General features: G+C 34.3%; 1 protein-coding gene across 1 annotated transcript in view; it reads right to left on the reverse strand.

Annotated features, from left to right (window-relative positions):
• Positions 1-26800, reverse strand: part of LOC128211541 (uncharacterized) — a 114926-nt gene that overhangs the window by 32035 nt on the left and 56091 nt on the right. The window contains exons 14-25 of the mRNA XM_052916448.1: positions 24454-25068; positions 21828-22862; positions 19452-19799; positions 15392-15459; positions 14360-14581; positions 12692-12913; positions 12143-12170; positions 10138-10287; positions 6526-6594; positions 4032-4214; positions 2304-2432; positions 1110-1192 (exon numbers count right to left, since the gene is read on the reverse strand). Of these exons, the coding sequence (XP_052772408.1) occupies positions 1110-1192; positions 2304-2432; positions 4032-4214; positions 6526-6594; positions 10138-10287; positions 12143-12170; positions 12692-12913; positions 14360-14581; positions 15392-15459; positions 19452-19799; positions 21828-22862; positions 24454-25068 (3152 nt within the window). The remainder of the gene's footprint in view (positions 1-1109; positions 1193-2303; positions 2433-4031; positions 4215-6525; positions 6595-10137; positions 10288-12142; positions 12171-12691; positions 12914-14359; positions 14582-15391; positions 15460-19451; positions 19800-21827; positions 22863-24453; positions 25069-26800) is intronic.

Below are 26800 nucleotides of genomic sequence, written 5' to 3' on the forward strand. Positions count from 1 at the left end.
TGATAACTATGAAAAATATCTGTACTTGATATATGAATAAGATCAATCTTATCAACTGTCACACATAATTAAGGCAAGGAAACAAGGCATTTCAAGAATAACTAGATTGTTGTTTTTTTAAAGCACTTGTTCACCCCATTGTGTAGACATAGGTGGGAAATAATCAATGATTGAAATGATTTTGGTACTATTGGACTATTTGTTAGTCTTTAACTAACACCAACAACCAAATCAAGTATTAAATTCCTGATTTGCAGCTTTCTTTAATTATAAAACGAAAACTTCCTTAATATTTGACCTACTGATCCCAAAATCAATAAGGGTCACAACCGACTAGCATACCAAGTATGAAGCTCATAAGTGCAAGTGCATAGGTGCAAATATATTGAGAGAAAACCGCTTTTTCAAATAAAGGTCACTGCGATTTAGATCTTCCACCTTCTTATCTCTAACATTAGGGGTCATATCTGAGTCATAACAAACTGGCACACCAAATATGAAGTTCCTTGGTGCAAGCTTTCTTTGGTTAGTCAAAGGAAACCATTTTTCAGCTTTAGGCCACCTCAAACAAATAGGTCTGTACTTGAAGGTCACAACAACCTTGACCTTTGACCTACTGATCTCAACAACAGGGATGTACTGGTCATGACCAACTTACATACCAAGTTTGAAGTAATTGAAGTACCTGGACTATTTTTCAACTCAAGGTCACTGCAAACTTTGACCTTCTAATTGCAAAATCAATAAGGGTCATCTTCTGGTATTCAGCAAGCTGCATACCAAGTATGAAGTTCCTTGGTCTTAGCATTCACAAGTTATTGAGCAGAAATGAAGTGTGGCACACAGACTGACTGACTGGCTGACTGACCAGCGTAACAACAGACAGACCAACAAATGGACTGGGCAAAAACAATGGATGTTGTCATTAAACAGGCCTATGTTTGGTTCATGGTGCACATTCCAGAAATAACATTTCTTTGAGGTCACTATTACAAGCATCACTTTTAAAAAGTAACAGTATGAACAGTGACCCACCTAAGGCAGAGGGACATTTTTTAATACTATAAACAACCTTATCAATTAAAGCTCATATGCTTATTATAATCTACCAATTTTTGCAGTGTATCCTTTGCCTTCTTCAAATTTGACTCTTCACCAATCAAAAGAAATTCTGTGCGCAACAATGGTTGACCTGTAATACAGAAAAAATAGTAAATATAATAAGGAAATATTGCTTATTTTTTCTAGTTTTAGATCATATATGATTATCTTAAAAGTCAATACTAACAATGAAAATTAAAAATTCTTTTTTAATAAACTTGAACTTGAACAAGACCATATAAGTAAGGAGGTGGTGTCAACTCTTCACCAAACATGAATGTGTGCTTAAACACCCTGTCTATTATCTTGATTAACATTGTTTATTATATTGTCTAAAACATTTTAGGGTGTTTACATTTCCCTTTATAGCATTATTTATCAGTGCCTTAAAACACAAAGGGGGAAAGACCCCTGATGCCATTTTTATACAAAAGACACATATAAGGCTACATGTGTATTTTGGAAAACAGACCCTAGTCAAAATTGGCATTTCGCATCAACCTTGGAATTTCTATGCCATGTTACTTTCATAGTTAAACTCTACTAGTTCATTTATTCATTTATATATACATTATATCTTAATGATATTAATATAATTATAAGTATATTCATTTTTATCAAGTTAAAATTATTCAACCAAAACATGCTGATCAATAACTTGCAACAATAATCAATAACTTTCAACAAGGTTTCATTTATTTCAGGCTGGTAGTAGCCGATATACAGCCCGGACAGGAATTGTGGGACAGACTCGTTTTAGTTGCTTTGAATTAGCCCGGGTTCCAATTTTTCCTAATTTTAGCAATAATTGGATGCAACCAATGAGGCCCTATTCAAAAACAGTGTAGCTTTAATGAATGGATAGACATAAAGAAATGTTCCTTTTATTTAGCAGATAAATGTAGCAAAAGTTCTTCATATATTTTGAAAACCCATCCCATTTGATTTGACACATTTAGTCAAGAATTACGGATGTATTATTTGATGATTTCTCTTACAAGGTAAACAAAGTTGTGTTATTAACAAAAAAAAATATCCATACTTTTCTAAAGTATTCAAAAGTATTCTACTCAGGAGAAGGTAATATATGTCTTGATCATGTTTATCTGCTGTAAACCAATCAGATTGTAGCATAGATACATACATACAAACATATTCAGATTATAACAATCATCATTCTCATTTATTATACAAGTCAATACCTGTGTTGAATGCATAGACAAACTCCGTCACAAAGTGTGCATTGATGATAATGGAAACATGGATATTGCTTCGCAGATCACTTGCAATGGTTGCCAAAGTGCACAGGTATTCTCTCGCAAAGTTTCCGCCTGAAAAAAATTGAACAATTAATCAATTTGCCTTTATTACACATCATTTCTTTGATCAGTGTAAAAAGTACTAAATGATAAATGGCAGGATATTAAAAGTTACAGGTAAGAAGGTGACATGATATGGGATTTACGGGGCAAAGGAAACAATATGGGGTTGAGAGCTTAAGATCGATCCTGAATATGGTTTCCTGTGCCCATTATATCCCATATTGGGTCACCTTCTTAAACCCTGTAACGTATCTATCATTTCGACAACATTTTTACATGCTTTAAAGTTTCATTTATTTATTAGAAAACTAACCAGTTGGAAAATATACACCGTTTTGGTACGATATAGATTTGGTGACCTTATATGGAAGAATATGGGGTTACCATGTGACCAATGGCACTGCGTCATTTATGTTGAAGGCGTGATATATCGTGTTATCAAGGCTGGTATATTAATGAACAGACTATGCACATCATCATCCAGGCCTTCTTAAGATAAAAATAATGTACAGTTATAAACTAGAACTCAGGGAATCAGAAAAATTTAAAAGAAAAACATTCAAAATATAGTTGCTATGCCTTTGCTAACTTGTTGGTATGAACCAAACATTGCTTGGTCTGAGATTAAAAAAAAGTGCTGATTGCATGGCATTAATTGCCTGCTGAAATAATAAAAGTGAATTTGGTGAAATTTTGACAATTGTATCAGCTGAAATAAATAGTGTGCCGTGTCTGTTTTATCAAAAAGTGGAATATTATCCTTATTACCACCGTTACCCCATTTTCCTAAGGATTGGAAAAAAATAATTAAATATGTAGAGGATAGCCAAAGTTATTTAGATCAAATGTTAAGCAAATTAAGGGCCATAACTGAAGAGTTTATGTCAGCTTAACCAAGGAAAATATTATTGTCATAAAAATTGTAATCAAGTTCGCTCAAGATTTGATAAGAAAGGGACTGGACACCAGATGATACCATTGCAAAAAAATAAGAAAATTGTCAAAAATGTACATAAAATTGACATTGTTGTGTACAACGCATTGAATCTTACTTACTGATGTATTACACTGCCTACTACACATGACTCTTTCGCAGTTTTTGCTCTGTTCTCTAATTTGAAATTTACTGGGGTTGTCTACCGCGTAAATCCCGGTAACTTTAAAAAAGAGTTTGGGTATATTTATCTGTACTCATATTTTTGAATGGAGAAACACATCAGGTATCAGCAAAATGAATATTTTGTTATTATTTTAATCATGTAAAATGATGTAATATTTGCATCATACTTGCTTGATCGTTTTAGGAAAAACTGTATTTGCAGATTTTTGACCATCTGGTGTCTAGTCCCTTTAAGTTAACGAGTGGTTAAAGTGAAATTGGCATGATTTTGGACCAATTAAGGGCCATAACATTGTAGTATAATCTGATTGTGAACATCAGCAAAAACTGGATGGAAAAAAAAACACAGAAATGAGCAGGTTATGGTGGGACAACAACCTTAAACACTGCTATACAAGTGACATTATTATGATATAACATTGTATTGTGAATCGCTGTTGTATTGGAATCGCTGAAATTGATGATTTGTATATTTTAAGAACACTTACCTTCCATTAGACACTCATCAAAGATCATCTTCACATGTTTGCAGTTATATTCTTTTGCTTTGGTCAGTCCCCTGCGGATACATTTCTCTATCTCCTCATGACCTTTTTTGGTAATATGTATAACGTGATTGGCGGGAAGATTTCCAGCACCAGTTACTACACATGTCTGTCTTTCCTGTTTTACTAAAAAGGATTTTGTCACAGTATTAACTAATTTTATAAAAATCTGATTTACAACTTTTTTGACAATTCCAAAGCAATGCCATGAACACTTCATCTTATTATTTACCTATAATAGTGAATTCATTTTAATTCATAAATCTTCAGCTGCATCTAAATAAGACCAAAAAAATCATTATGTTGTTCAGTGATTCAACAACAGGACAAAAATGGCCCTATATCGCTCACCTGATAGAACAAAGGGTTCTAAAGCTATTGATCAGACAGCATACTGGCATCGTTGGATATCCCCTATACACACTACACTATGCTTTGTTGTGTACTGTGGGCAATTGGCTAAAAAAATCTCGTAATCATGAATAATTAATGATTGTTTCCACATTTACAAGATGCTTTATGGTTGAAAAATATTCTGGCGATTGCCGGAGTTGAACCCGCTGGGGTCCGCCTTCTCAGTACAATAATATTTGGCATAAGTCAAGACCACACAGCCACGGAGGCTACTGACACTGTAAAGTTTTTAACAATATTTGAGAGTAACATGCGAGAGTTGTCTCTCCTGCCTTATGCATATTCATTAAAACATGATTTTGTCAGTCAATTGTCCCACGGTATGTATGAAGTGTAATGGAAAAAAAGTATCTTGGTTGCCGACGATGGCATACTGGACGCCACCTGCCCATATGCGGAAGGTGAAACTATACCTTGTCACGTTTCATTTTTAAATGGAAGTTTTAACATAAAAAAATATGTATTTGCTTAAAAAGATACCAAGGGGTATAACAGTATAATATATAATATTATCTTACAATATTTAAGTCAGAGGTACATGGTACAGTGGTTCAAAAAAAAATAACTGTGAATAATTTCATGAACTTGAAGGCCAATAATTTCAGTCTGTCAAGAAAAGATTTTCAAAGGTTACCATATTAACATATAGTGAAGAGTAGCCCCACCCCTGGCGGCCATGTTTTTTATGAATCAACATAGGGTGAAGGAATTTGATAGAGGATCACCTAAGAAATATGTCTGTGAAATTGTTTTAAAATTGGGCCAGCAGGTTCTGAGGAGAAGATTTTCAAAGATTTCAGTTTGGACGCAGAGAGGGTCACCCAAGGAAGCTTCCTGTTAAGTTTCGTTGAATTTGGCCAGGTAGTTTCAGAGATGTTTTAAAGCAATTGTTGATGGACAGACTAACAGACGGACGGACGCCGAACAAAGACTTATCACAATAGCACACCTTGAGCACTTTGTGCTCTGGTGAGCTAATAAATAATATACTTGTACACATGTAAATGCATCTAATATTCCACATAAAAGGCATCCATTATAATTCATGTCATAAGTTTACCATGATATTTCCATTTTACAACTCAACAAGTGAGTTGGTGATCATATTATGATATTTCAAAATAAATATTATTGGTCAACACAGCTTTAGTAAAAAGAAATATAATAGCTAAACAAACTTTCTCATTGTAACTGACCTACCTACACCATTGAGGTAAATAGAAGCACATTTTGGATGGATTTTTTAAATTTATCTGCCGTTTTTTGTATGTCTTTAAACTATCCCTAGTCTTACACGTAAACCCCATACCTATCCCTTACTGTAACTTACTTGCTCTTTCAATGACTCACACTTACCTAACCCTTAAAGAAACATATATTTCCTGAAAAAATGTTGAATATGAAGGATACTTAATTAAGATGGCAGACCAGTTGTAAACTTTAGCAAAATATTTACTTATCCTTGTGTCTCATGTACTTATGTCTCATTTTTCATAAGAAAGTAAGAATAAATAATTTTGGTGTAACCATTATGGATTACCTGTTTGACAGAATAATTCCTTTTGGTTTATCAAGATATTGTATAAATTAAGTATCAGTGAACATATAAACATTCTGTTTCCGTCTGGTACAGCTAAAATCTTTTAGCGTTACATTTGTTCTTGTTGAGAACTGCGAGTGGCATTGCGATTCCAGGCAATATTACAGTCAGAAGTATTAAATCTACTGTGTATAGGAACATTGAGCCATTCAGCAGTTAAATGGCTTCCTATTCAGAGGGAATCAGTGCCTGTGTTAATGCTCTTGAATTGTAATTACATCTAATCGCATGTAAAATAAAATGTTTCATCTATTTATCAAAGTGCAATACTTCTGTGTTGTTATTACAAAATCCACAATCCAAACACATCTTGCATTTGCATAATCACACAACCTTCCTACACACATTGTAAGTTGTATGCAATCTATTGATTGGATTCAGTTGCATATCAATTTCTCCAGACAGACAAATTTTTAAAGTTACCTTGTTTTTCCCAGTCTGAATACATCTGGTTCCCACAAGTTTGAAGGAAGCTGTGATTTTTCAATGTTGCTGAAATTCATATTTAACTTGACTTAAATATGATAATTTAGGAAATATTGGCTTTCTTTTTTACCCTAGATCACCAAGAGTTAATTTGATCCGAATTTCCTGAAAAACACTTCTTTTGTAATATTGTGTTAACAAGCAGTGACTAATGATTATGTCTGATTGACGCACACAACAGTGCAGTTCTTGCATACATATCATCAGGGCTTCTAAAAGCCTTCACCCCCCCCCCTCCCAAAAAGTCTTGTTCCAGAGTCTGATTATAAAGAAATGTCTGAAGAATTATCCCTCACATTATCCCGATGTGTATTCTGTCAAATTCTATCAATCATGCCAAAACACCCAATAAAATGTCACTTAAAGGGAAAGGGTGCAATAAACAACTTGTCAATTCACTTGACACCTCAGCCGATACCATTGCATAACTTAATTACAGCACCTTCACAAAAGACTTCACTTGCTACCTATCAGCACTATTTGTAACCTTAAAGACAAACATTAAATTCTTTCAAGCTTTTATAAAAATAACATTCGCAAGTTACAAAAATCATGTTGTAATTAATTGATACCATCAATTTATAAAATTTTAACACATAGAACCAAAAGCATTTTAGCACTGAAATTAACATAAAACAATTCTGAAGTTGTCTACACTAACACTCTGCACAGAAGTGGACTTGTTTTGGTCTGATTGACTTAATAGCCCTTATACTAAAAATTAACTTTACAAGCCAGTCAACATTGCTTCTCTTTTTCTAATCAAAAGGCCGATATTTAAAAAAGACCTTGAACCATAACCTGTGATGTCACACATGAGTTTGTAGCATATCACAATATCTTTGGCAGTTAAATATGATGTGTTAGGGTTCTCATAATTTTCCATAAAAAAGAGGCAAAATTGTCTGCAGGGTAAACTAGTGATCTAATTCATTTCAGATGTATTTTCCGAAAATCATATATTCCATAAATGTTTGTTTACATGGTATACTTCATTGTTTTTGACTTAATATGCAAGGGATTAAGCATTTTGTTGGCTCAGAGAGTTTTGAACCCAATCTTATGGCTTACCCAAATCTACCTCCCTGAAATTGTCAGCGGTTCACAATTCTGTCAGTCAAATGAAAAATATAGTGTTGACAAGTAAAACACGAGCACACATGGGGGTGCTGAACGCTCGTCTGATTTTATTCTTCTACAGTTTATTTATTTCATATTGTACATTTGATAGTGAACAAGTTCCCAAAGTTTCAAAGTGATAATTTTGATGGTTTCCATGTAAGTTACCCAAGCACAAAACTTAAAAAATCAGACTAGCTACAAATTACAAAGTCCAAAAATATTCAAATACCCCCCACCCTCCCCCTACCCTTCCAAATATGTGACTCAAAAACCTGTTTGATGTATTGAAGGCATCATCCATTTATTGTCTGTGAATAAATTTGAAATCAATCCAACAGAAATTGAAGAAGCTATGTCCAATTCTCAAAATCAACCAAAATCCATCAAAATTCATGTTTTTTACCCCCAATTAACAGGTTGGACATCTTTAGAAAACAATGTGAGGAAGGGTATAAGATGAACAAGTTCCCCAAGTTTCAAAGTGATAGCTTTGGTAGTTTCCATGTAAGTGACCTAAATGCAAACTTAATCAATGCCTCTAACGACAATCAAGTGAAGACAAAAGCTTGTCATTTTTTTCAAAATCAGACAAACTAACTAGAGATTGCTTTTTCGAAAAAGCGCATGTCTCCCCCATTGTGTGGTCGTAGGTGAGAAATAATCAATGATGGATCCCAAAATCAATAGGGGCCATCAACTAGTCATGACTAACTGGCATACCAAGTATGAAGTTCCTGGGTGTAAACGTTCTTGAGTTATTGAGCAGAAACCGGTTCTTCACCTCAAGGTCAGTGACCTTGACCTTTGACCAACTGATTGCAAAATCAACTAGACATCATGACCAACCTCACTTCAAAGTTTGGTGAACCTAGATCAAAGCATTCTCCTGATATTGCACGGAAATATTTTTTTACATTAGAGGTCACAGCGACGTTGACCTTTGACCTTGTGACCCCCCAAAATATAGGAGTTTTCTAAACCTCATGATCAACCTCCCTACCAAGTTTGGTGAACCTAGGTCAAACCATTCTCAAGATATTGAGCGGAAATGTTTTTTACATTGGGGGTCGCCGCGACCTTGACCTTTGACCTAGTGACCCCAAAAACAATAGGGATCTTCTACACCTCATGACCAACCTCCCTACCAAGTTTGGTGAACCTAGGTCAAACCGTTCTCAAGATTTTGAGCAGAAATGTTTTTTATATTGGGGGTCGCCGCGACCTTGACCTTTGACCTAGTGACCCCAAAAACAATAGGGATCCTCTACACCTCACGACCAACCTCCCTACCAAGTTTGGTGAACCTAGGTCAAACCATTCTCAAGATATTGAGCGGAAATGTTTTTTACATTGGGGGTCGCCGCGACCTTGACCTTTGACCTAGTGACCCCAAAAACAATAGGGATCCTCTACACCTCACGACCAACCTCCCTACCAAGTTTGGTGAACCTAGGTCAAACCATTCTCAAGATATTGAGCGGAAATGTTTTTTACATTGGGGGTCGCCGCGACCTTGACCTTTGACCTAGTGACCCCAAAAACAATAGGGATCCTCTACACCTCGCGACCAACCTCCTTACCAAGTTTGGTGAACCTAGGTCAAACCATTCTCAAGATATTGAGCGGAAATGTTTTTTACATTGGGGGTCGCCGCGACCTTGACCTTTGACCTAGTGACCCCAAAAACAATAGGGATCCTCTACACCTCACGACCAACCTCCCTACCAAGTTTGGTGAACCTAGGTCAAACCATTCTCAAGATATTGAGCGGAAATGTTTTTTACATTGGGGGTCGCCGCGACCTTGACCTTTGACCTAGTGACCCCAAAAACAATAGGGATCCTCTACACCTCACGACCAACCTCCCTACCAAGTTTGGTGAACCTAGGTCAAACCATTGTCAAGATATTGAGCGGAAATGTTTTTTACATTGGGGGTCGCCGCGACCTTGACCTTTGACCTAGTGACCCCAAAAACAATAGGGATCTTCTACACCTCATGACCAACCTCCCTACCAAGTTTGGTGATCCTAGGTCATGCGGTTTTCCAGTTATCGATCGGAAACGAAGTGTGACGTACGGACGGACTGACGGACTGACGGACTGACGGACTACCGGACTGACGGACAGGGCAAAAACAATACGTCTCCCCCAGAGAGGGGGAGACATAATTAAAAGTAAGCATGTCGCAGACTGCAAGATCAGTCTTAATCAAGGTCAATACACAAGAGTTTAATCTGATTAACGCTGATTTCACTCTCAATGAGAGATAATAGTATACCTTTGTAAAATGGCTGTCTTTTAAAATTATTAAATGAGCAAACATGGATATGTCAATTAAACATGCTTGTATTATAATTGTTATTTGAAGAGTCATTTATAAACTACCATCATGTGGCTACCAGTTACCAGTCTCCTGAAAACTTACCTTTTTCAACTTCAGATGAATCCCAAATGTACACTATGCTGTCTTCACTCGTCACAAACTCACTTACTTCACCGATTTTAACATCCACCAGTAAAGCACCAAATTTGTGGTCACGACATTTCGGTGGTGGAGGCCTTGGTGGAGGCTGACCTACAAGACATAAGTGAATTGCATAGTAAAAACAAAAGCATTTATAAAACAGGAATGGAACACAACATATGTATAGTAAGATTGTTACAATCACCGTTGGACTAATGCAGGTGATAATCTTTGGGAATGCCCAGAAATAGGCTGCAGATGGCCACAAATTGGCAGGTCAATGAATGTATGGGTAATCTACAATTAATCTTTGAATCTAGTTTAATTGAAATATATATTGAAATATATTATAGAGCACTTCAATCTATATGTTTTATTATTTTAAAACTAACAAGTGCTTCACAATATTGATAGTTAAATTTTAACATCTGTCTGTGCTTGACAAAATTAAAGCTCAGACCCAACAGACATTATATGCTTATAATGCAGCATCCCGTAATATTAAGCCTGTGAATGTGACCTTGACTTTTGCTATAAGGACGTGGGTCATGCGTACAACAAACACATCGTCTCTATATATGAAACACACACAAAAAAAAATTGCCAAGTAAGTCTTCCTGCATTACAATTAAGTTACTTAAGACACATCAAATGGGACGAATGCTCACAAGATTAATGGTGAGATTTGCTATGTCCTCCTTAGGAGGTAATTTTATTTATTTTTTAAATCAAAGTGTTACTAAGATAGGATGATGGCCATAAAAAACAATAACAGTTGGGAAAAACACCTTAATACTATAGATACAGTGAAAAAATGTCAAAATCGGCAGCAGCCTTATTTGTTTAACGAATTTGATTGAAGCCTGAGAATTTGAAAGGTTATTAAATAGAACAGCATGTGCACATAAATGATAACATATATTAAAAAAAAACAGCACAACTGGTATAAAGTACATAATTTGTTCATTGCAATACTGTGCTACAGAATCAATAAACATCACATTTTATTCTGTCATCGGCATCCAGCTCTCCTTAAAACCCAAAAATGATTTAACTTTCATTTTGAATTGTAAAAGCAACTGCACTATATTGGTAAATGCTCTCAACACCTTCAGCTAAATATTACAAACTCAAGGTATGATGGATGAACAACACTGCCATGAAAAAAAATTGTACTATTAGTATGATACTATATTGATAGTGTGCAATGAAGCCACTTCACAATATGTGTGTCTATTTATTTTATTTTTCAAACATAATCATACTTCCTAAATTCTATTGTACAATTTTGAAACTTAAATATAATAGACTAAGTTTATTTGTACTTGTCTGCTGATGCTAACCATGCCCGATTTTCCATTCCTTTGAATCGAAATGTAAACAAACACATTTTCTTCCATTTATTTTTTCTATATGAAAGCAGTAACGGCCAGAAATGAACTTTGAAAAACATATAGTTAAAAGCCTTATACTATAGATAAGACACAGATATTCTTATGGGAATAATCTTGGGGGAAAAAGTGCATCCTAAACACATTGATTACCAGTAGATGATATATATATATATATATTTAGTTGATTTTAATTAGCAGGGACTGTAAATAACTAAAAAAATGGTTTAACCTTAGTTGAATTATAATTTATGGCCGTTTGGGAAGTTAAAGAAAACTGTTCATTGTTAATAAATAAAGATAGGCAGAATAAGTAGATCTCGGTCTAAGCAATTTCTTCAATTCAATGCACTTATTGTACATGCAGTAAGAAAGATTTTAAACTGGTCTTTACAAAAACTCTGGAAATTTTCACAATGTTGTTATTTCCACTGATTTGCTTTGTAAAAATATACTCAGACTTTAAACAAACTTTACTAAAATATACACAAAATAAATATTGAAAATATATTATCTTCAACTATATAATAAACGGTTAATACTGAAATAATCAAATAAATAAACTACAAACTTACGTATCTTTTCAAAGGTTTCTTCAAATACCTGAAACACCAAACAATCCAATCAATGCAGTTTAACACTCATCGAAATTAGAAATTATTAGAAATAAGTCATAAACTGAACCCTTAAATGTTTCAAGGTGCCTATTTCTTACTGTTATGCATAGTTAATATGATTTCAAATCAAATCTTTATAACTATGATAAATAAGTTTAACAGTATCAGAGAAGATTTATTTAATAATATTAAAAAGAAATTGACCAAAGCACTGGCTGACTTCTTGACTGAAATTTGTTGCCAAAAGGTAAACACAAATAAATCTTTTTTTTTTAAATCTTGCAAAATGGGCCCAAACCAAAAATATCTGCCAAAAGAGGGATCATTATGTTTTAAGATTAATCAGACTGAATTTATAGCGAAGATTACTGTGTAATGAACACCAATGCCTGTCAGTTTAAAGTTGCACCAGGGGCTTCACTCAACAATTATGAAAGTCAGAGTTATGGGCCTTGCTATTCATAACTACAAACGCAGTATGTCTCCCTCTAAATAAACAAACAGTACCTTGAACGATTGCTCATCCGAGGGAGGTATAACACAATACACCATGTCCAAACTACAGCACACATTTTCTTCACGGAATTCCAATGCAGATTCCATCAAAGCCTTGGATACTTCCTTCATCGGATAGAGAAGGTTGCCTGTTCCAACAGCAGGAAATGCAATTGTCTTGTATCCTTCAAGCTCTGCTATACTAAGACACTGTTTTATCAGTGTTTTAAGTTTCTGGCAAAAGGAAAATATCAATATTTCACAGAAACACAATATTGTTTGAGACAAACATTCAACATTTTTTTTCAATTCCGAAATTATGGTAATATATATATATATATATATATATCTTCTAAAACCTATTATTTGCTGGTCTGGAACAATTTTGACTTTGCCAAATCAATATTAGTTCCAGCAAATGGTTAAACAAGAGCACCGCTGAGTGGGTGCCAACGCTCGTCTGAGTTATGAGGTAAGGTTAAAGTTTTTGGACGACGACGACAACGCAGACGCAGACGACGCCGACGACGCCAAGGCTATCACAATAACTCGACTTTTTTTCTTCGAAAAACAGACGAGCTAAAAATGGTCAGAAATTTAAAAAAAAACTGATGTAAATGATCAAAGGGCAATAATCCTAAAAATTATTTTATTCTAATAATAAAGAAGACCTTGTATGGTGCTATGGATTTCTCAAATCTAAATGTATATGAAGTTCAAATTATGAAAAAAAAATCAGTACAAACATATGGGAGATCATTCAAATAACATGAAAGTTAGGATTAAAGCTCTTCAGCACTGCATTTTCTCACATTGCTTCTATCTTTATTCCATGTTACCCTTTGGTATTTTTGAGACATGGTCAAGACAAGCAGCTTCCTTATTAATGCATACTGTGAAAGTTATAGGGAAGATCATTTAGCAATGACAAAAGCTAGGATTATGGGTCTTGTCCAGTGTACTTGAGCAAATTGCCCTCTATCTATGGTTCAAAATTAATTACAATCCCATCAATAGTTTTTAAGTTATTTTACAATGACTGTGTGCACCCATAAAATCCTTTAAGCAAAAAATATAACAAGAGTTGTAACAGTCACGTGACTAATGGGCCTTGTCCGAGGGATAGCTATTACAAGGAGTTTGTAAAACATCCATGCCCTAATTCCAAAATGGTAACAAATCAGTTATTTTGAATCATAAGTCACAACAAACCTCTCCACGAAGTTTGAGGACCGTATAATCCAAGTGTTCTCTTTATAATGATTGGACAAGGTTTTTGTGTTAAAGCTCTCTGTGGCCTTAAATTTTGACTTGTTTAACTCAAAATCAATAAGGGTCATCAACTGGATATGATTAACCTCTCTAAGTTTAAGGACCGTAGGCCCAAGCATACTTCAGTTATCAATTGGACAACCTTTTTGTGTTCAAGGTCAATGTGACTGTGACCTTTGACATACTGGCCTCAAAATAAATATCATCATTTGCTGGTCATGACCAACCTCCCTACCAAGTTTGAGTACCTAAATAGGCCAAAGCATACCCTAGTTATCAGTCAGACAAGCTTTGGTAAACAGACCTTTCGAATGACTAACATGTGCAATCAATATACCCCTGCTTCTTCAAAGGGGGGGGGGGGGGCATAAAAAAAGTGAAGAGTATAAATTATATATAATACATTACCTGAATTGACGATTTCCCTTCATATCTTCCAACAGTAACATGTAAAACCTTTTTACATGGTAACTGATAACCTCTTGTCCCAACAACAGTCCAGTCTTGATGACTATGAGTTTTATCTAATTCATGTTGAATGCCAGGACCAGCAACCTTGAGAATAGCATTTGATAGCTGTCCTTTGTTCATTAGCCCGTCTCTTCCAATGGAAACAACCAACACATCCATCTTAAAGTAAAACTCTTCTTATGATAAGAGACTGATTGAATATTACTGTAAGTATGAAAACGCCGATGTTTTAATGTTTATGGGCAAAACATTATAATTATTCATCACAGAATCATAAAATGTCTACTTTCTTTTATTGGATCAAAAAGTTGTCACATATTATATATATACAGTGTTGTTGTTTTTTTTACCTAGAATCAGAAAGAATTCAGAATCCAATTTCTATGCTGACTGTATTTGTTCTGATTTCTTTATAATAATCTTCAACTGATAATGTGTGTCAAAGCATTTGTCCATTTAATCATTTAATATTGTGGTTTATCTGTGTATCAACACTGGTCAAGTAAACAATGTGTTTATACACCAATAAAATACATATTGCGGTTTATCTGTGTATCAACACTGGTCAAGTAAACAATGTGTTTATACACCAATAAAATACATTTTTAAAATACTCAATGTTGATATATATATGCTCATTAGTTGCAAATGTTTACTAAAACAATGAAAATAACTTTTCCAAAACAATTGAACTTAGTACAAAATCTTTCTAAACGAAGACAACAGCAGCATCAATGACGTCACTTGTTCACACAGTAACAATGGCATCACATATATTTAACCACAATAAAATGTCATTTGACCACTCACAAGCATTGTTTCGTAGTACAAGAGGTAATCTGAAAATATTGCATTTATGCAATTGAAAGGATAGTCTTTCATCTAGAGATGGGCAATTTGAGTATAAATACTTAACAACGATAGATATAACGGTACACATTCTACTTTATTAAGAAACCAAGCACTTACTTGACATTGGTCAATTTTCTCTTTTCTAAAGTCAACATGTTTCTTTAAATCCTTGCAATCTATACATTCTGAAAAGGATTGGAATCTTATATTACTGAATACTGATTATCATATAGAAACTCAAAGAAAAAAAACATGTGACATATCAAATATTTAACATATACAAGGCCACAACTAGTTGATCATCTGTTTTACGGATTTTTCCAGAAGAAAGTAAGAGCAAGCGAGCAAAAAAAAAAAGTACTATTTTTTTATATTAAAGGCAAATCAGAGGTGAGCAAAAGCAAAAAGAAAAAAACAATTAAAAAAAGTACCATACAATTATGTAAAGAAATACTTTTTTAATTGCCAATCAGATCCAGTGCTTCACTATTAACTTTAATTGTGCCAGCAATTTAACGTTGATATATTGTAAAGACAGCATACAGTAACATGCGAAGACCAAAAACAATAACTATTGTATTTATGCCCTTCTTATCTAACTCACTATCACAAAAAACATTTTAGGCCTTTCCTTTGAAAATAGGCCATAACTCCAAGGTTACTGCACACTGCATCTTCTTTTATCATGCATGTATTGTTTTATTTAAATCTGTTGAGTAATTTAGAAGTTACACTGCTGACAAGAAAAACTAGCTGATGCTCTAGCTGATCTCTTCTGGAATATGACATCTAGAGCATTCACGAGCTTTTTTTCCAACAAGATCATCATCAAATTTTACAAGTACATATTTGGGCTTGAATACATCCTTATCCACCTGGGAATAAATCCCGGGACTGTTCCTGTAGCCGAATTAACAAGTCCATCTGACAGGTCAATATTTGTAGTAAGCACTACTGTGGCAAATATGCCATACTTAAGTTCTGCTGGTATTCCACTGGCATCTGGTTCAAATGAAGCATGCTGGATTTGTTTTGTTTGTTCATCTTTCCAAGTGTCAATTACTTTTAAGGTAAATATTTGCTCATTTAGTTTTTGAAGGATCTATCGAACTTGACCTGTATCTTCTGATGTTACACCTGTGTACCAAAAAATGTTCAAATCTGTCAAGCCTTTCATGAGTTATCGTCCGGAAACCATTTTTCTATTTTTAGTAACAGTGACCTTGACCCCACCAGCCCCAATATCGAACTTGACCTGTATCTTCTGATGTTACACCTGTGTACCAAAATTTTTTCAAATCTGTCAAGCCTTTCATGAGTTATCGTCCGGAAACCGTTTTTCTATTTTTAGTAACAGTGACCTTGACCTTGGCCCCACCAGCCCCAATATCGAACTTGACCTGTATCTTCTGATGTTACACCTGTGTACCAAAAAATGTTCAAATCTGTCAAGCCTTTCATGAGTTATCGTCCGGAAACCGTTTTTCTATTTTTAGTAACAGTGACCTTGGCCCCACCAGCCCCAATATCGAACTTGACCTGTATCTTCTGATGTTACACCTGTGTACCAAATTTTTTTCAAATCTGTCTAGCCTTTCATGAGTTATCGTCCGGAAACCATGAAAACCGACAGACCGACCGACCAACAGACAGACAGACCGACTGACAGACAGACCGACCGACGAGCTCACTCCTATATACCCCCTCAAACTTCGTTTGTGGGGGTATAATAAATGTCAATATAGATTGAATTGTGGTACAATATAATTGAAGCAGTATCAAACAGATCTGCAAATGTGGTCATTATATTAAAGTGCAAGATGTTTCCATTTCAAGACCTCCCCTTGACAAAGAATAACATGACAGCCTCCATAATGCTTCAATGCCTGTGTATTTCGATAAAGAAACAGCTAGGCCACTTTATTACTGATTGATCAAGGTAAATAGGTGCAATAAGAACAAAAATAAAGGAAAATTAAAATAGTCATTTTACTTATTAAAAGTTTCATTTTCTGATTTTACTGTTGTTATTATATATGTGTGAATACAGACTTTTTCTAAAACATTTACAAGCTTGTTCTACTTTATTTTATGTTTATGACACTAAAATGAGTATATGAATACTGATAAGTGCATTTTAGAATTTAAAAAATAACTCAAGAAAACATGTTCAAAAGGTTGTTACTCAGGTATGTCCATGTATGTGAAGATAAGTTTTCCACTCAAAAGCTGATTAAGTTATTATATATATAGCACTAAATTTTGAGTTCAAAACAAAAAATCACTTAAAAAACACATAAATTATTTCCTTTGAAGCTGTGAAACAGCTGTTGTTTACTGAAGACCATAATTCATTGACTATGACACTGATTTTCACTTAAAACATTTTTTTAATGTAACATAAAAACTGAAAACGAACTGAAAATTAATAGGTATTATAACTACAGTGCATCCTGCAAATGTTCCAGACAAAAAGTACTTACCAAAAGATATCAGTTGTATTATTTTGCGGTTACTAAGACCTGATTTTGCCTGGACAAGAGGAAAGTTTGCTCGCAAAGAATCACCGTAAAGCATGGACTTAAAAAATGACTTTGTGTGTTGTTGTTTTTTATTTTTAGATGCAGCAATTCTTAAACAGATGATGTTTTTGTTGTTGCCTGCGGTAAGTCAGTCACAAAAAGAAATGTATCTTTTTTGTAGCAATTGTTTGGTACTTTGTCACTTAAATTTCACTAGCTGGTTGCACCAAATAACACAAAAAGGAAAAGGGCCACCCAAGGTACATGACTATGAAGTTTGTTTAAAATTGTCCAAGTGGTATAGTATTAGTAGAAGTTGTTTGTAGATAAATGTTGAAGACAGAAGGAAGAGTGACAATTGACAATCATCCTATCACATTATAGCTGATCATGCGAAGCAATTTGTGCTCAGGTGAGTAAAAAAAATAGTGCTTTACCATTGTATTAAGTTAAATTAAATTCCATTGATTAGTTTTCAAGTTATGCCCCAGACAAGGAAAAGTCACATAATTTTATGGCACTACCAATGTATGAAGTTTCATTGAAATCCATCCAGTAACTAAGTTTTCAAGTTATGCTGAGGCTGGACAAGGGACATTGCAACAGACTGATTGACTGACAACTTGACCAAATAAACAAACCACAGGGTGACTCCAATAAACACCTTCCAAAATTATTTTGTCAGGGTATAAAAAGCAAGTCAAGTGCATACACTTATATTACATTTGCGGAAAATGTTACAAGAAAATGAGTTTTTCTTCGTTTTCAAAAATCATATGTAAGAGAATTAAAGCTCGAAAACTTTCACAGGATTGTAAAATGGAGAATCTGATTTAAATAAGAGATTTTTTTTTTTATTATTCACCTGTGACAAGTGAAATAAAACGGACACTATAACCATATGCAATGGATATATGTCTCTTCTGTCAATTTATTTATTACTAACCAGTCAAATTATAAACCAATAACAAAAAAAGTTAGTTCAAAGAATAAGGCTGAGAATTAAAAATAACCCTTAAAGGGAACATAAGTCTGTTTATCAGGCTGTGGGGTTGTAACATTTCAAGTTTCTTGCAAAATGTTTCTCAACACAAGCATAAATAAACGCTGTGTATTACTGACATATTCTAGTTTCTATATTTTATGTTTAAATTATGCAACATTTTAGCTAAAAAATTAACAGGTATGAAATAAAAATTTAGCTCAAGCAATAAGGCAAAAGATTCTGACTTGTACAAACAATAAATGTAGATGGTTACCTGATTTGTCAGGCGATATACAAATAAAGTATTGTTATACAAAAATATATATGCTTTTAAAAGAGTCAGAGATAAAATATAAAATAAAACAAGAGCTGTCACAGAGACAGCGCGCTCGACTATTTTGGCGAAACATGCTTGGATGCAAGTCAAAAAAGGGGCATAATTCTGTCAAAATGCTTGATACAGTGACCTCCTCCTGTGGACAGGTAGGGGGCATGATGGTGAACAAGCGTGCGAAGTTTCAAAGCCTTATGTCTATGGACTTTGAAAATATTTGAGATGGTACGCAAACTTTAACATAAGTGGTTATGCCGACGCTCGGGTGACAAGGATAGCTCTCCTTATTCTTCGAATAGTCGAGCTAAAAATTTCAAACTTCTTGAAAAGAGTTACCATCAATCGGAGAAACGTGTGGTTTCCCAATTCGTCCCTTATGTGCTGCATCAACATACGCTTCCATTAAATCTTTGTCTATGAAACACATGTCGATCATCAATTGCACATCTGATTCCATAAACTCTTTAATTTCGTGAAGCAACGTTGTACGAAATTTGTCATCAACATGATGTAAACATGCTATGCAAACATGATGCTGTCCACTGTCAACGGCACCCGTCAAGGCTTTGCGTACAATTGTTCGATACATGTCTTTTGTTTTTCCTGTCATACCCCATTTTTCAGGAAAACAACAGTACACGTTCATCCTTTTCTTTCCATATGTATCTGTGAAAGGTTTTGAGTCTGCAAAGAAGAAGCATTGACTAAAGTCATCACAGGATGCATGATTGCATGAATATATGAATGGGGGAATGGTTTGAGGGCATGTTAAAAGTGAAGTGGGGTTACTATGAATATGTGAGCCATCCTGAGAAAATGAATCTCTTTGATCATAACTGTTTTGTTTTCAGATATATTTGAATTTGTACTGAATTATAAATGAAGTTGTTATATATAACCAAACCAAAACATATAAGAAGATTTAGTAAAGGAACATGAAGCAAAGGGAGATAATCAACAAATATGTATATTTTTATTACAGTCAAACCTGGTTGAAAAGTCACCTGCTTTAAATGGCCACCTGCCTTGACGGGCCACTCCAAATTCCCCCCGTATGTTTTTACTATATAATGTACGTGCATTAAGCGGCCAACTGTCTAACGCGGCCACGGCCACTAATTTTCGTCCCCATGAAGCCATATAATCACTAATTAACGGCCACTAATTCCTTGTCACTGACACTTCCGCCTATATTTTTTTCCAATACACAGCTTTAATTGCGTATAGAAGTTTACGGAAAAGAACGACGGCCTCGGGTATCTCCGCCATCCAATGAAAATGAATATTGCATCACACGATTGCCATGCGTGTTTACTCATCGAGAAATCATGTTTATAACACGTCGGCGAATGTTTTGATCAGAATTGACACAATTAATGACACAATTAATACGATAATTAAATAATTAAGAAGTTAATTATTAAATACCGACAAAAACACCGGTTATTATGAATTCACAGTGTGCATTGTCATTCGACGGCGTGAAGTATTTTAACTGTGGACGGACTCAAATCAATTTCTTAATTAAGCGTAAGCGTGAAATTGTGGAGGAATATGAAAGCAATGGAAATCCAAACGCAAAAAGACAGAGTAAACATACAGGAAATGTGTATGCACATATAGTTGTGTAAATGTGTAGACTGATCTGTGGTGTGTTTTGTTTATGCTATGCATCAACATTTATTTAATATGTGTATGTTCATGTTGTTGTGTAAATATGTAGACTGATATGTGGTGTGTTTTGTTTATGCCTTGTATCATCATTTATCTAATGTATTTTATTTATAAATTTGAAATAAAGTTTTTAATCTATACGCATGCATTTGTATTCAACCTTCTTCAATAATATTGATACAAATGTTATTGATTGAGGTGTGAGGTGGTGGTTAAGATACATACTCCATCTCTGAATAAATTTAAAGTGGCGGAAATGTCAAACCTGGATTAAGTGGCCACCTGTCTTAAGCAGCCACTTTGATCATTTCCCAAGGGTGGCCACTTAATACAGGTTTGACTGTATTTCTAATAAGTAGGTAAACCCATTAATCACAATGCACATATTCATATTGGATTGTGGTTTTGTACTTTCAATAAGGCTACATTGCATTTCAAAATTGATGTTTCATGTTTCATTCAATTCAAAACTTCTTGATTTATTTCCAAATAAGTTACAAAAGGCCATAAATACGACATTATAAACTTCTCAAGAAAGAGCATATTGTTATTGTGCGTAAGTGTACGAAGTTTGAAGTTGATGTCTTCAATTGCTTAAAAATTAAAAAGAAACAAAAAGAATCATGTGTAATTTTAAAAGTTTTAAAGGGCCATACATCGTACAAAATTGATATTGGAGTTATATAACATGCTTTTAAAGAGCGCATTGTATCTTTGAAAAAGTTTATGAAGTTTTACCTTGATTTCCAATTAATCCATCGATAACCATCAATTCTAACTTAAGTTGTTGGGATGATCATTTATCTACTTTTAGTAACAGTGACCTTGATCCCACCCCCTCAATACCAATCCCAAGCTAGCTTTTCAAATAAGCTACCAACACACCAACTTTCATTTCTATTCATCAATGTTAGATATTGGGCGGAAACCAATGTTTGACGCCCACCCACCCGTTCATCTGCCCAATGACATCATCATGGTATTAACCTGGTTTTCATAACCTGGTTCAAAACAGTACACATTACATCAAAAACATACCTTTCCACTTTTCGCTTGACGTGAAGTACAACAAAAATTCTTTCCAAACATGATGAGGACATCTTTGTGATAATCTCAACTGATTGTGTCTGATGTTCCAAATGTAGCACTTGGCTTGCTCATCACTTTGTGGATGGTTTTTATTAAAGGTATATCTTTCATGTGCAAATGCCAGTACATTGTAGCTATTCTTTAAGCTGTCTGAGAAGTTTTCTACCTTTGATATGTCCAAAACATTAGACACAACTGTATCTTTTTTAATCTGGTTCACCAAATACTCAAATTCTGTTTTTGCCGCGGACAAAGTATCCTGTGTCTTTGATCTCAGCATAAAACCAAACCTGTTATTCTTTTTCTCTTCAATTGGCACAATAATCACATCTTTATTTTTTTCTTTCATTTCAGACAAACCATACAAACATAAATACTTGAAGATACTTCTTTCTACAAGCAAGGAATATTTCTGTGTTTCAGTAAAACTTGACTTGGCTTGATGACAAATGTCGTCAAGGTCCTTTTGCTTTCCAATTATTTTCATTTTATCACCTGAAAACTTCCAGATCACAGAAGTATTTTTGCTGGCATTCTCTTTATGAAATTGGTCATTTGCTTCAAATGTCACTATATTCAAATACTTTCTGATGTCTGACTTGAAGCCATCTATCAATTCTTGACGGCAGCATGCAATATCTATTCTTTTGTCTGTTTTATTGACGAAAAAATGCAGGTCTCTATTCTGTTCATGGGCAAGTTCCAGGTATTCTTCAACAAGATCCAAATCTTTCACCAGATTTTCTCTATGGGTAAGTTCATTAAACCTCACAGGATTAAACTCATATTTATCAATTTTTTCTTTAATCTTCAAATGAGCAGACTGTACCTTGTCTGTATCCCCACTAATCATACATTCCACCTCTTTACCATTATCACATAATTTCCAATTGACTTCAACATCAAATATTTCTCCTTCCAAAACATTTCTAGCCAGTCTATGATGAGTGGATGTGATTGTGTGAGAAACTGATGATTGCACATCTGAAAACAGAACATAAAAAACTGCAGCGATCAAAGAAATGATGTTTACCCCCATACATAGCCTTGACACAGAATGTTTGTAATTGACTCAGGCATATAAGATAAAATCATAATATTCAGAATTGTTTATTTCAGTGTAAGATAGTAATATATTCCACAATTAAGTGAGCACCAAAAGCTACATTTCATGAGTGGAGTTAATTTTTTACTTTCTGTCTTCACAAAGTTAAATATATTGGGTCCTTACACTGAAAAGTATCTTTTTCTTTTTACTATATGCCTAGAAGGATTAAAATATGACAGGTAATTTTTTTCCAGAAAATTGCACCTAATTGTACAGGAATGTCACATCATTTCAAAAATGAAATTGTTTCCCAGCCTTGTGAATGCTGATTTGGAAGTGAGAGGTAAATGCTAAAATTTCTAAACAGTAAAAATAATCAAACTGGTATTTTCACTGTTTGAAACAGTAAAATATGAACTTAATTTCACAAATAATCTTTATTGATCACCAGAAAGCATATAATAAATATTTTATGGATATTTTTCTGGAAAAATGTAGCCTCTATTGCATAAAGAAGGTTTTCTTAAGATTTGATCCAGCTAGTGACCTAGTTTTTAACACAACATGACCCATATTCAAACTTGAAAAAATATTTTTAACTTTATCAAGACAATCATTCTTAGCAATATTTATGTGAAAAACTAGAAGTTTGAAAAAGATAAAATGAAAGGTTTGACCGTGCATCCTAGTTATTGACCCCAAATGACCCATGTTCAAATCCTCTGAGATTTCATCAAAATGTTAATTCAGGTTAAGGTCTAAAATTGTGGCCTCAATTGTGTCAACAATTGACATTCTGACCTAGTTTGTGACCAGATATGACCAATATTGAAACTCACTGAAGTTTTCATAAAGAAAATAACCCTGACCAATTTTCCAAGGTATTGGTCCAAATTTGTGGCCTCTATAGAGTGTAAACAAACAAATTGTGGATGAACAACCAGCAAAAGCTTACCTTTGACCACTTTGTGGTCAAGTGAGCTAAAGAAAACCACTTTCTTTAATGTGGAAACCTGCATTAAAGAAAGATTTGTCATTCTGACAAAATAATGCTGATATGGCAGCAGAATGTGTGTTGATAACAGTAAAAAGTAAATGCTGCTGACCCATATTCACACTGGTTAAGTGTAGTTTTTGACCTGAGATGGCCCTAAAAATAATGCTGAGAACAATTCTTACTGTCTCTCAGTTTCTTGTAGATTGGAGAAAAACTGTTGAATTGATGAAAGGCTTAAGAAACTTTTTACACAATAATTGCTAGCGTTTCAGAATTTATAAATGAAATGTTTATGTTCTGAAATATATGTTTAAATATAGTATTACCTTAACAGTTTCTCTAGTTAAAAAATTAAGCTAAAATAATCTGGAACTACTTTATATTAATTAACAAAAGTTATAAACATCTGGAAAGTTAAAAAAAAGAAAAAAGAAACACACCATCATCATTTATTATCCTTTTAATTTCATTACCATATAAATTAAACAGTGAGTAAAAATAATATCAATACAAAGAAATCATTTTCTCACCTGTTGGGATACTTTCAGCTGATTTACTCAGGGAGCTCTTTGCAGTGCTTTGTAGAAGTTGCTGATCATTCTTTTTAGAGAGTGATGATTGTGTAAAAACAATTTGTAATTTTACTGCTCCATTTTCTTCTATAATTGTATGATTAACACCATCTACAACAACTATCTTCTTCCCTTTAAAATAAATATCATCAGCTTTAAACTCTAGAACTGTTAACACGTTGTTCGACTTTGCATCAAGAATGCACCACTGGTCATCGTCTTTCCAAAATGTGTAAGTGCCATTTGTTTTTTTCTTTCCTGATGAATGTGCCTGGGATTCTTTAGATTTATTTGATTCTCCAGTGTAAGAACCCTGCTCAATTTCAACAGCTTGCTTTTTGGGAGCTCCATCTGAACTGACAACATTTTCTGATGAATTGTTTTCTGAATCTGCTGCAGCGTGTGCTTTGTTCCTGTAGGGTAAATCTAGTGTGTTGTTTTTTGCTCCGGATTCATCCATTGGATTCTGGTTTTCCTTGCATCCATCATCAAGCTCATGTTCAACATTAGAGACACATTCAGTTCTTTCAGGCTGCAGTGGGTCATTGCCTCTGTGTTGTGCTAATCCCTTACCTGAAATAGACGAAAGGGACAAAGGTCCATAAAGTCTCTGCTATAGATTTGTAACAGATTTCAAAACATCATTTTCTATTCTCTACACTCGGCAACTGTTCTTTTCGGTAATTTTGCATCATAACTTATTATTATCATTATTATCATTATATTGATTATGAGCACATTCAAGCTACATCCAAGAGGGCAATTCAATGTCAAAACCTGTTTTAAAACCAAAATATAAAATTTAAAAAAAATTAAAATAAAGGCAATCACATCTATATATTCTAAAAAAATCAGGAAAATATTTCATTACAATTTGGAACAAGAGTTCCAAAAATTCGCAAAAAACATGTGTTGTATTGAGTGGGTTTTGACATATTTAATCTTCTGCTCATCATTAATTTTGACAAACTGAATCCATTGTGCAATGGCATTGCATGAAAAGACAACTAACGTCAAATATGGTTAGTTTGATTTTTTCAGCATCTCTTTAATACAGTTCATACAGACCATTCTGCAAGACCATAACTTTGAGGCATTTTTGGACTAGAAGAATGGTGTGCAAATCAATACTCCCATGTAAATTTCTTAAAAGAAGTATGGTGTGCAAATTCATACTCCCACGTAAACTTCTTAAAAGTTGCTGCATTGTCACACGGGCCATTGTCACTAAATACAATTTCCGGTATGCAGAGTCCCGCAAAAATGTACTTCATGTGACTAACTATGCATGCTTCTGTAGCAATTGATTTTTTTTCAAAGCTCAATATAGTGCAAGAATTATTCCATTACCGTTACTAACAAATATTTTTTACCCTTAAGTTCAAATGAATCTGTTGCTATGCATTCCCAAGGACGTTCCAGTCGATTAGCAGTTGCTGGAATGTCATTGAAAATCAATTAACATATGCGTCACTCACAGACGGCAGACTTTCAGATTCTTGATCAAATAACGTACACAGAGGTGCCCATGAAAGGCAGTCGGTTGAACCAGTTAACATCCTCATATGTAAACAATGATAAAATCATAATGCATAAGGTGTATACCAATGAATTCTAGCAGGTAAATCAGCCTTTCAAACTTAACAAGAAACGCCGCAATGCGACGAAACCAGATTTTAATGATTGACAGAAGAACTTCAGCCTGTGTCTGTTTTCTATTTTAAGTAACATTGACCTTGACCCTAGGGACTCCAAATGCAATCCATTGAAAGGTATCCATAAACTCTTCCTTAATACCAAGTTGTGTTAGGATATGTCAACCCTAACTTAAGTTATCAGTTTCAACCATTTTTTTTATTTTTAGTAACAGTGACCTTGACCTTGAATCTAGGAACCCCAAACGCAATCCCATGAAAGGTATCCATAAACTCTTCCTTTATACCTGGTTTGGTCAAGATATGTAGACCCTGTCTAAAATTATTCAGTGTCAACTGTTTTTCTATTTTTAGTAACAGTGACCTTGAATCTAGGGACCCCAAAAGGCAATCCCATGAAAGTATCCATAAACTCTTACTATAGACCAAGTTTGGTCAAGATATGTCAACCCTAACTAAAGATATTCAGTTTGAACCATTTTTCTATTTTTAGTAACAGTGACCTTGACCTTAGGGACCCCAAATGCAATCCCATGAAAGGTATCCATAAACTCTTCATATAGACCAAGTTTGGTCAAGATATGTCAACCCTAACTAAAGTTATTCAGTTTCATCTGTTTTTCTATATTTAGTAACAGTGACCTTGACCT

Source organism: Mya arenaria, chromosome 12, assembly GCF_026914265.1.
Source record: "Mya arenaria isolate MELC-2E11 chromosome 12, ASM2691426v1".
NCBI classification, from domain to species: domain Eukaryota; kingdom Metazoa; phylum Mollusca; class Bivalvia; order Myida; family Myidae; genus Mya; species Mya arenaria.